Below are 12,374 nucleotides of genomic sequence, written 5' to 3'. Positions count from 1 at the left end.
ATATATTATTTACTAAGAAGTGTGATGGAATAAAGTAGCTACCCCAAAGACAATTCAAGTGATAGTAATGTTTATTTATAATAATGATTATACACACTTTATCAAAAGAGGGTAAACACAGTAAGTTACAACTACTAATCTTCCCTGAGGAAATCATATACGATACTAGTAGAAGATAATAATCAGATAAAAAAATTAAAACATACAACATTTTAACATTCAGTCTGTTCACAATCGTATTGTTATGATAGATCCGTACATGTACCATTAGAACATTTAAAACCGCTAGAGTTTTTCAACTACACTAACCTTTAATAAACCTCTATGGAAATTATGTTTTTGAATGAAATATGCATATTTAAAAAACATCCAATGATTATCAGCCTGATTTTCACAATTCTTAAACATGTTATATCTAAATATACTTTTTTTTTATGAAGAAGCATATATATAAGTAGTAACATATTTAAGGATTAAAACAGTTAAGATGATACTATATTTAGTTTGTGCTCTAATGTACAAAAAAGTGCTGAATGTCATCCATGATATTAATAATCTAAAACTACAAAGCATTCAAGGCATTTCTGGATCTCAAGATCGCAATTATTTCATCATGACTTTTTTATTCTCTTTAAAAAGTAATTTGTAGTTCAGGATTAAAACTATGTAAATACATAATTTCTATAGAGGTTTTAAAAGGACTGTGGAATTTATTTAACAAGTGTAGTAATAAAACATTACAGCATGATGTCTCTATTGATTTATCATGGGAAATTTAGAAAATTCCTTTCATAAAAACCTGGTGGGCCAAAAAAGAAATGACTTGTAAAATAAAGACAAAACATACATAATTGCTTATCAAAAGTTAACATTAATAAATGATATATTCAATACTGCAGTTCAATACATAGAATAAAATAAGAAATTATTAACTTTGCCATGCAATTATCTGTTTTCGAATGAGATATGCATATTAAAAAACAATGTAATTTAAAAGCAGTAAGAATTGCATACTCAAAAACATAATCATTAGTTTTACTTTGTCAACTTCAGATTGATAAATGCAGTCTTTGATTTAGTACATTTTAGTGTAAAAAAAAATAACAATTATTTCTGTCCATGAAATTCATCTTCGCTAGCCAAGGGTTACGATCCACTACCGCTCTCTTCAAGATTGGCTAGCGAAGATGAATGAAATTATGACTAGAAGGCAATCTAATAAGAACATGAAGAACACTACAAAACGAAACAATACATTTGTATGTATTTTGACTGAAAAGACACAGAAACACAAAATGTGATGACTACTTAGTATCTACTGACAGGTGCTATGAATAAAATGATTGTCAATAATTTAAAATAATGCTAGATACATTGGAACATAGTACAAAGTTAAAAATATCACTAAAAATGTTAAATTGAGATAATTGGTCAGGCTCTATCTGCATAAATCTGACACTAAAATCTAAATAAAAAAGACTAATTTAGACGACTCATGGTTATAGTGTTAGTCACAGTAAGTAAGTTTTGACCTTCATCTCAATTTAACAACATAATTCATGTACATGTACATTGTGAACAGGTTATATACAAATAAAACAGGTATGTTTACACAAAAGGTTATAAATAGATATATACATATAAATTGCATGCACAACAATGGTTTAAAATCAGGCATATAGACCAGTATATACTTAGTTATATTATTCAGAAATTATTAGATATAATATATTTTGCTAGAGGTAGATTAAGAGTCAAATAAAAAGTTCTTTAGATTTTTGATCAATTATTCCCCTATCCATGAAGTAATTTATTTTTCATAAGTGATAAACTAAACAAAGAAACCTATGGAGAAGAATTGTAAATATTTGCATCAGGTGAGGCTAAACATTTGTAAAAACATGCATTATGAAAGCACGTTTGTTAATAATTGCATCAGGAAAATTCTGATCCAGTAATCAGAAACTGTTCATATTTGATACAATTCAAGTATGTTAAAATAAAAAAAATCATATTTTCTAAAAATAAGTCGCACACAGGCATGATTTACAGGTCAAAGTATTTAAAATGAACTAAAGCTTACAGTAAAACTCCATACATATGCAAAAACACAAGTTGTATATTATTTAAGATCAAGCTATTCTTACCATTAAAATTGATAATAGTTAAAACAATTAAGATAGTCATTTCTTAATAAAAGTGAAATAAGTTACATATAAAAGTCTTATGTCTTATGGTTCATTAAATGAAGTCACTATAAAGAGGTGTATAACTGGACTGGAAACCAGTCTAAGAAGTAGCTCCTGGTATCTTTGATAACATCTGAAATTGAATAATTATATTTTGGTTAAGTTTTAATTTTTAGATATGCAAAAAGTACATGAGTAGGTCCAGTGTTTGTGCAAATCTCATTATAACTTATCTTTCATCAGGGGTTAAAAAATCCACTAGCCCGACGCCCGGGACTACAGCATTTAGGCCTCGGGCAACCAAAACTTGTAACCCAATATGCCCGACGGACTAGTAACAAAAAATTCTTGGCGTTTCCAAAATAGAAAGTGGAATATCCCCTCATCACTATTCTATCTTAGCCAATCAGATTCGACTACGTCATCCCGGATTCCCAGAATTTGAACTGATTTTGTACAAGTTTTGGAATAGAACAAATAACTCGGGGTGGATCCCGTACTTTCAATATCGATTTGTCAGTACAGTGGGTTGTACATTGCTTATGCAACCAGAGAAATATAATGTAACCGGATTGTACCTCCTTTTGAATAATTTATTGCAATATAAATGTGAATCCCTTTTGACAGCAGAAACCTGACTTTTGTCAGATATAAATTTGTAACATGTGCACATGTTATGGACGCTATTTTGTTTTTGTTTACAAACTGTGAAGAAGCCTCCAGAACCATGACCTAAACATTAACAGTCTTCAGAAAACTTAAACTTGATGCAATAATATTTTATCAATCATGATTATCTTCACTGATTTAATGAATTCGATTTTTAAAGAAATAAAATTTATAACAAATACAATTTCAGTTTAGAGACTGTGCTCAGTTTGTAATCTATTTATAGCCCACAATTAGCTTACCTATGATAAATGTAAATATGGATATTATTGTACTTCGTTTATAAAACAATTACAAAAGACACAAACTATGAATGGTGATATTTACATGTATCCAGATAAATATTTGATGTCATCTGATTTATTTTAATAAATAGAATTTTTAAACTGAAAACAAATATGAGCATTACATATAACCAGCTTATAATTCTTTTACACAAACGTGATGATGTATCTGATAAAAATCACTCCAATCTTTTTATATAACCATGTATAGCAGTGGTCAAGACTTGTACCATCTCGGGATTTGTTCAACTCATTATTACAGAATAGTAAATAAATATTCAATTGTCGATTAATTGAATATATCTGATAATGGGATAGTTTTTTGCTGACAAAAGTTTTGGGCATCCAATTTGCAAAAATCTACTGTACAATGGATAAAAATTGTTAAGTTTATAGAATTCATTTAATTGTAGCAAACTCTGAATTTGTAAGGCATACTCGGGTTAGCAGGTCAGTTTTGTTGGGCTACTAGTTCTTCCATCAGGGCTAGTAAAATCCTGATACCAATTAGCCCTGGGCTAGTGAGCTATAACAAAAAATTTTAACCCCTGTTCATTATTATTTATTTTTACACAGTTTGTTCCTAATGTGTTTAATCCTTGTAAAGAAGAATTTTGTAACTTTTCTTATTGAAACATTATTAAAGGTGTCATATTTTTTGTGTGTATAAAACAACAAGATACAAATCACTTAAGCTTAAACATTTTTGTTAAATGTGCAATTCGTGTACAAATGTAATACAGTGTGTATTGAAGATGGGAATAAAAGAGGGATAAAAGATACCAGAGGGTCAAACTCATAAATCAAAAATAAACTGACAACGCCATGGCTAAGTGGCAATTGTATGCATTTTTGTAAGGAAAACACACTCTATAAATAAAAACTCAACTCCAATCAGAAACATGACAATCTGTCATTATTCCCAAAAATGTTAAGACTGATTTCTCTAATCTATTTTGATATGGGTTTATTTTAAACAAAAAATTGTGAATGTGCTTTGTATTGCTCAAGCTATAATTATCATGTATTTGTAAGTTTACCTGAGTAAAGTTGTAAAATGTTTATGTATCTAAGTCTTGTACAATGGGTATTTACCATTTTTAAAGGCTGTATGGTGACCTGTAATTGTTTAATTTTACACCATTTGCACAGGTGGAGAGTTGTCTCATTGGCAACATACCACATCTTCTTATTTTCATACAACTTTTAAATCTTAATTCACTGACTTTCTCTTAAAGATTATCAAGTATTGATATGGATTTTTTTCGCTTTTCATGAAATCTTTCTTTGACCGTACTGACAAATAATTTCCTTTCTCAGCACAGTAGCTATAGAGTGATATGAAAAATTATTGCTAGAAACTAAGGGTGTATGTGCCATTGTCAATAAAATTAACAACATCAATATAGGTAAAACAGCAATAAACAGATTATAATTGGTCATCTCCACTCGATTGCTTTTCTCACTTTCGCTGTACCGGCTCAAGCAAGAAAAGCCATCTTTTTGAGATGACCAGTGATAACCTATAATATTAGTCTTTTTTAAAGTATCATTGACTGCATAAGAAACTAACCTTAGAAAAATCTACGCCAGTAAGAGCCTGAACTGCAGGTGGGAGCTGAATAACAAGCGGCTGACTTAGAAAACTCACCTTAGAAAGATCAACACCTGTAAGAGCCTGAACTGCATGTTGGGGCTGACTAACCAATCAGCTAAGTAAGAAAACTCACCTTAGAAAGATCAACACCTGTAAGAGCCTGAACTGCAGGTGGGAGCTGACTAACCAGTTTGCTGACTTCACTTGTTGTTCTATCATCTCCAACTAACACAATCTCATCTGTCTTTGATAATGGAGCAGATACTTCTGCAGCAATCTAAAAATAATTTTCAATGAAAAAAAAAATGTTAAGTATTCATAAGTAGTCATACTCTTTTATTTACAATTATAATATGACGTGCTTCTTTAGCTATGTAAACAACACTGTGATAAAATTCTCGATAAAATATACTTAGCGCAGACTCACAGATATACATAATAATGGCTGTTACAATATACTTCCCACGTAAATCTACATGTATTGGAACCTATTTGCAGACCCTTTGCCGATTTTATTGTTTTAAAAAGTGCAATTAAAAAAAGACAAAATAACTTTTATTCTTATTCGTATGCATAATAAAAAGAAGTAATGCAAAAGAGCTTGGTGAAATCAACAAAATAAAAATTAAATAAAATTCCGCGAAAGTCTATTAATCTTTTTGGCGCATTTAAGTCATTTCAAAACATGACGTCACACCAATGAAACCGCTAAAGTTGAAAGTTTTCTTTTACGTGAACCATTAGAATTCGTATGATATTGTATTAAAACTGATTTTTGAGGTAGGTTTTGTTTTATTTTCTATTCTATTGCATTATTTGCATATTTACTCATTTCAGCAAGTCAACATGGCGGCTCCTTAGTTACAAAATGTCAACTTTGAATTTGACGGAAGCTTACGAACAAAACATGTAAATTAAAAATGGCAAATGTTGGGTTTGAGAATTTAAAGAATTAAAAACTTTTTTTCTAGCAGTTATTCGCGAAATAAGCGACGCAAGCTACATATTTATAAAGATATTTGAGCTTTATCTAACAGGGAGTAAAAAGAAACAGCCACACACACAGCATACCCACCCTCGTTTCAGTTTTTTAATGACCGTATTTGTCCTATTAGAATTGAAATAATTCATGGAAGCCATATATTTTTGAAAATTTACACATGGCCTGGGCCGTGATATTCGAATTTTATCCTGAGCGTTATTTCTTAAGTTTTCATCATAGGCACAATCAATTCATCAACAAATTCTGGCTGCTAAATTTAATTCAAAAATTAAAATATTTTTACTATTTTCATATCATGTTAAAAATTTCTTTTTTTGACTAATTTTATGTTCATTAACATGAATACATTTTTAATGTACAATTTTTAACAAAATAATGTTTGTACACTGACAACTTTCTCTTACCTTTGGAAGTGTTTCCAAGACCAAAGACAACATGGCTGCCTCTCCATACTGTTTGTAAGCTGAAGCTTTCAATCTCATTTTTTCTGCTTCCGCCTTTCCTACAGCTTCAATAGCTTCAGCTTCAGATGCACCTATCAATCTTATCTTCTCAGCGTCGGCTCTGGCCTCCTCAACTGTTTGTGTCCTATGTATAAAACAAGACTGTGTAGTATGTATTCAATTTATCATAAAATCGTTACAAGTTTTCTGACTATCATGGAGTATCTGTTTAACAGATGTAGATTATAAGCTATATACTGTATAGTGGGGTTTTTTCCTGGGTTCTAAATTTTTGCTTTTTTTTCCTGGTTTAAATAAAATCGCCAAAATAAATTCCTCCAATTTCAAAGAGCACCTGCAAAAGTATTGATAAAAGTTTGGAATTGCCAAAATATTTCGTTAACCTTATTCAATGAAAATCACAAAATTGTGCACCTGTAAAAATAACCCACTATACAGTATTCTAATTGTCTTAACCACAATCTCATCCTCTTTTCCTCAAATGTAATCTATAGGATCAATATTCTGTTTACCTTGTTTCCTCAAGCCTTAGTTGACCTTGTTTCCTCAAGCCTTAGTTTACCTTGTTCCATCTCACATTATTTCACCTTGTTCCATTACACACTATTTTACCTTGTTCCATAACACATTATTTTACCTTGTTCCCTCAGCTATCAACTGCATCTTATAAGCATGTGCTTCAGCAGGTCTTTTAACAGTAGCTATCAATTCTTTCTCCCTTCTCAGAATTTCCTTTTCTTCCACATCAATTAATTTCCTCCTCTCTACTACTTCAATTTCTATTTCTTCAGCTCTGATTTTCTGTTTTTCTTTAGCTGCTTGCAGTTCATAGGCTAATTCAGCTTCAGCTTTCTGTTAATAATTTTAACAATTGATTAATTCTTAGGTTTTTTTAACTTTTCCATAATATTGTAATAATTTGACATTCTGTTTCATTTTGTTAAGACTTACATCTCAAATACATATCTAGTATTATAGTTAGTATTCCTATTTGTTCTAATATACTGTATAGCGGGTTATTTTAGTGGGTGTAAAATTTCTCGAATTAGAGGCAACATAGTATACGAAAAAATTTGGCGGTTTTTATTTTTATTTTGGCTGAAACTGATATTGTTGCATATAAAGTATTAAAAAATTGTGAAGCATGTTATTTGATTTGTTTACCTAAATAAAGTCTTATTTATTGATCTTGACTGGAACTTTAATGTACTTTCTAATTAGGTTATAAAATTACCAAGACTGATTAACAACTCTTAAGGTATTTGTCACTAATTAAGGGGGCTTGCAGGAATAAATCATTTTTTTTTAAATATAGGATTTTGCTATTTTTTTCTATGAATAAACTTTACCCTTTAATTAATAGAAAAATAAAATAAAAATATGGGGTCACGGTTCATTTAGGCTCACAATCTGCCTTAGAAAGAAGTATTCATTTTTGTTAAGGCACTTTTTTTCTGTTGAACTAATAGGAGTAAAAAAGGTAATATCGAAATAAAAAAAGAACTTAATTACAGAAATCATTTAAATTTAAGAATAGTTTAAGTACAGCTTATTTGAAAAAATAATAAAAAATATAGGTCATGATTCAGTTAAAAAAGATATTTCATTTTTAATGCAAAAAAATGACAAAGGGAGATAATTTAGAGCTTTTTCAATGATATAATTTGATTTGTTATATTGTCCCATACATGAATATATATGGTTTAGGGGTGGGGATCTCATCGGTTTCCAAGTTCACAAACAGGACGGGTAGGGTGACCCCAGGGACTCCCTCTATATTTCATTTAATTAGTTATATTGAACCATACATGAATATATAACGTTTAGGGGTGGGGATCTTAACCGTTTCCAAGTTCTCAAACAGGAGGGGATCAGGTAACCACAGGGACTCCCCCTATATTTCATTTGATTTGTTATATTGTCCCATACATAAGTATATATAGTTTAGGGGTGAGGATCTTGACCATTTCCAAGTTCTCAAACAGGAGGGTGTACAGTGACCCCAGAGACTCCTCCTATATTTCATTTGAATTCTTATATTGTCCCATACATGAATATAAATGGTTTACGGGTGGTGGTCTCGACCGTTTTCAAATTCTAAAACAGGAGGGGTGGGGTAACCCCCAGCGACTCCCCCTAAATTTCATTTGATTTTTTATATTGTCACAAACATGAATATATGTAATTAAGGGGAGGGGGTCTCGACAGTTTCCAAGTTCTCAAACAGGAGGGTGTACAGTGACTACAGCCGGCATTCCCCCTGTATTTTACTTTATTTATTATATTGTCCCATACTTGAATATATATTGTGTTCAGGGGTGGGGATCTCGACCATTTCATAAGTTCCCAAACAGGAGAGGGTGGGTGACCCCATGTACTCCCCTATATTTCATTTGATTAGTTATATAGTCCCATACATGAATGTATATGATTGAGAGGTGGGGATCTCATCCGTTTCAAAGTAATCAAACAGGAGGGGGTAGTGGCCCAAAGGACGCCACCTATATATCATATGATTTGCCTACATTCAGGTATTATATAATCTAGTAATTGCACTATTTGTGAAATCTTCCAGCTACTTTAACTGACCCTTCAAAATTGAGAAAAAAAATACCCCTTCAAAAATATGTTTACACTTTAAAAGCATCTTACATGCATTATCAACATTTATCACTGATAAAGAATATTTATACTGTGACCAAGAACATACTTTTTCCAGGTGTCACAATGTATTGGATTTTGACATTAAAATTTGTCAAAAAGTAATTTTGAGTTTCTGTTTAAAATATTTTGTGCTTTTTCTTTCTTTTACATATATCTGTTTTGGTTTTCAATTCTAGTGTTTATATTCATTTACCATGCATAGATGTATTTTGTCACCTGCCTGGTATTTTTTTTGTTGATTGCCAAAACCGGGAATTACCCTTATCCGCTTCCAGAATCGGATCCGATATTGTAATTGTTATCTTTTTGGAAGCCATTGTCATTGTGTTTCAATATGTTCAATGTTGTTTTTGTCAGTCTGATATGATTTGACTCGAATTAACAAATTTTTTTGTCGCAGATTTTCTGTATATAGCTAGCGATTGAACAAAATGGACATCGCTATCATGAATAATAATGATTAAAATAAGTTTTGAGATCGTTTATTTGGAGACTTTGGCGAAAAGGTTTGCAAAGTTATTTTTTACTATAACCTCAGAATGGAAGGCCTGTCAGGCGTGGCTACAAGCCAAGTCGAAAGTTGAAGGTCGAGGACCTCAGAACATTGCTAAATTGAACCCCTGCCTCCAAATTGAAAAAATACGAAAATTTCGTCTTCTAATTTGAAATTGCCACCAACAGCATGAACAGTTGAACTTATTATATAATAGACTACGTATTGACGAAAAACAATATTCCTACAACTAATTCCATTTGGGAAATCTAAACTACTTGTCTCTAGAGATTTGTGGCAATTAAATATTTCATACAATTGTTTTTTGACATATTAGCCAAAAGCACAGGCAATAATAAACTACATAAGAATTCCTTATGAGCACTACTTCCTATGTGCAACTTCAAAACTTTTGGGTAGTTCGATGATCATTTAAGGTTTTTCTAGTCATATTTTTTGTAATCCGGAATTAAAAGTACTGTGGATTCATTTTTATTCGTGGTATGCCAATTTTCGTGGGTTTCGTGGGTCACAGCGAACCACGAATTTAAGAATTCAACGAAAAATAATCCCGAGAAATGTGTATGGAGTCTGATGTTTATTTCCGGTTATGTTAGGCAGTTCTAGTATAGTGTTGACTAGCGATAAACATTGTAACATAACACATGTTTTTTATTGAAAGAAAATACAAGTATTTGATTAAATATATGATAAATTTATCGAATATCAGTGATAATTTACTTTTTAAAATTGATTAAAACTGCAAGTTGTTAATTATCGTGTCATAGTTTGATTTATTAGTTATTAAAAATCAATAGGATTAAGTACGGAGATATTGCCCGTAGGTAATATTGTTTATGACAGGAACATTTATTTTCACACCTTATACTTACTGTTTATTATATCGTGATTAGGGAAATGAGCTTCCAATCATAAAGTTTTGAATGCCATATAGAATTCAGACAAGAATTTATAAATTGTAAAACAAACAATTAATTAGTTGTCTCTGTCCATTATTGTGATCGAAGTTATCAATGAGCACTTTAACCTAGAATGACCAAGCGAGGATTTTGAAAATTCAATGCATTCCTTCTTTTTTGTTTTGTTTTATTATTGATCAAACCAAGGAGGTTATTTGATCTCCTATATCAAAAGAAAATCCACGAATTACATATCTAATTTTTTGGTGTTGTAATCAGCAATCCACGAATTTACGTATACCACGAAACGTCTTTTTTTCTCTATCCACGAAAATTGATACCCACGAAAATAAATGAATCCACAGTATTAAAAAAGTGTTCAATTAGTTATATATAACATAGTAGCCAGCTAGATACTAACAATGGCACATATTTCAGCATTTATTGGGTAGACCACAAATCTAGGGTGCTCCCATAATGCAGCTTTACTGCATAAAAATATCAAAAAATAAAAAAAGGGCCTAAGAGCTACTGCATCTAAAGTTTGCCTTGCTCCTTGCAAATTAACCTCATTCTGAGTAGTATACACTGTTATTTTTTGCTGTTGCTATAGGTTTTTTAAAAACTTACTGTGGATTCATTATTTTTTCGTTGGATACCAATTTTCGTGGATTTCGTGGCTAAAGGTGAAACATGAATTTAAATGTACAACAAACTGCAAATTTTCTGTAGGTTTGAATGTAGACTTTGGAAAAACTATGAATTAAAAAAAACACGAAAAAAACAGGTATTCCTCAATCCAGGTAAATCAGTATCCACGAAAGTTTAATGAATCCACAGTGTAGTGCTTATTCTGATAACATATGACTTACTCTTGCATTCACTTCTTGATCAAAATCAGCTTTCTGCATCTTGTAATTACGTGCTGCATCAGCAATCTTAGCATCAGCAGAAAATTTGGTGTCCATTTTATTTTTGTCGCATTCTGCTTCCTGTAAAATGAATCATTGAGAAGCTTTATAATTCCTTAACAATAGAATGTGATTAAAACGTGCAGCTGATTTTTACAGAGTTATCTCCCTGTAGTGTTATGTACCACCTTAAAAGTATCACATCATTCAATCAATGCCTTTGATTTCATCGCACTGGATTATCTCCCTTTGACATGAGCAGGGGTAAGTTATTTTTATTTTTCTAAATGTTTACGAGTTCCAGGTTTTCTAAAGAATAATTGTATAAGGTCCTATATATTTCAACAGGGTTTGTTTGAAAATCTCAATTATACCATAACTTTTTCTGAACTATTTGAGCAATATAATGATCAATTCATTATTATTAAGAAGGGAATTGTTTGTTCAAAACATTCTATTTAACTCACCCAGTGGCAGATCCAGAACTTTTTATAAGAGGGGTCCTGCTGACTGATCTTAAAAGGGAGGGCACTCCAGTCAAGCTTCAGTGATTCCCTATATAATCAACCAAATTTTTCCCACCAAAGAGGGGGTCAGGCCCTGCAGTGCCCCTTGGATCCACCTTTGCCACTAATATCATTTTAGACTAACCCTGATTCCAGCATCTCTATTGGCCTCAGCAACACCAATATCAGCATCTCTCTTAACGTTAGCAGTCTGTGCTCGTCCTAATGAGTCCAAGTATTCAACATTGTCATAAACATCTTTGATTGTGAAACTCATTATCTCAATACCCATCTTACACACATCAGGGGAAGCAACCTCTCTTACAAGTTGAGCAAACTGGTCCCTGTCCTGATAGATTGCCTCTACACTAAGGGTACCTGTAAATAATTAAACTTTTGATTAAAATAGTCCTACCATCTATTATTTGTTTATGTTAGTAGAAAAGTTTCAAAGATAGCATGGTATTATGAATAATTTACATCCATATAAATTGATTAAAAGCATTTGTTCAGACTATATTCCAGCTTTAGAAATAAATGACTTATAATAAAATTGAGAATGGAAATGGGGAATGTGTCAAAGAGACAACAACCCGACCAAATAAAAAACAACAGCAGAGGGTCACCAACAGGTCTTCAATGTAGCGAGAAATTCCCGCAACCGGAGGCGTCCT

At 31.6% G+C, this 12,374-nt stretch overlaps 1 protein-coding gene across 1 annotated transcript; it reads right to left on the bottom strand.

Moving 5' to 3' along the window:
• Positions 1-1,247: 1,247 nt before the first annotated feature.
• On the bottom strand, positions 1,248-12,078 carry LOC143060986 (flotillin-2-like; the record flags this gene model as incomplete). The annotated part of the gene is given in 6 exon segments (XM_076233662.1): positions 1,248-2,322; positions 4,873-5,016; positions 6,147-6,330; positions 6,844-7,058; positions 11,156-11,275; positions 11,846-12,078. Coding segments are annotated over 6 exon segments (929 nt in total), but the record flags the coding sequence as incomplete, so codon positions are not given.
• Between the last annotated feature and the right edge of the window lie 296 nt (positions 12,079-12,374).

The sequence above is a fragment of the Mytilus galloprovincialis genome, unplaced genomic scaffold (genome assembly GCF_965363235.1).
Source record: "Mytilus galloprovincialis unplaced genomic scaffold, xbMytGall1.hap1.1 HAP1_SCAFFOLD_208, whole genome shotgun sequence".
In the NCBI taxonomy this organism is placed as follows: domain Eukaryota; kingdom Metazoa; phylum Mollusca; class Bivalvia; order Mytilida; family Mytilidae; genus Mytilus; species Mytilus galloprovincialis.
The sequence above is the reverse complement of the archived record's forward strand: the minus strand, read 5'-3'. Positions and strand labels throughout refer to the sequence as shown.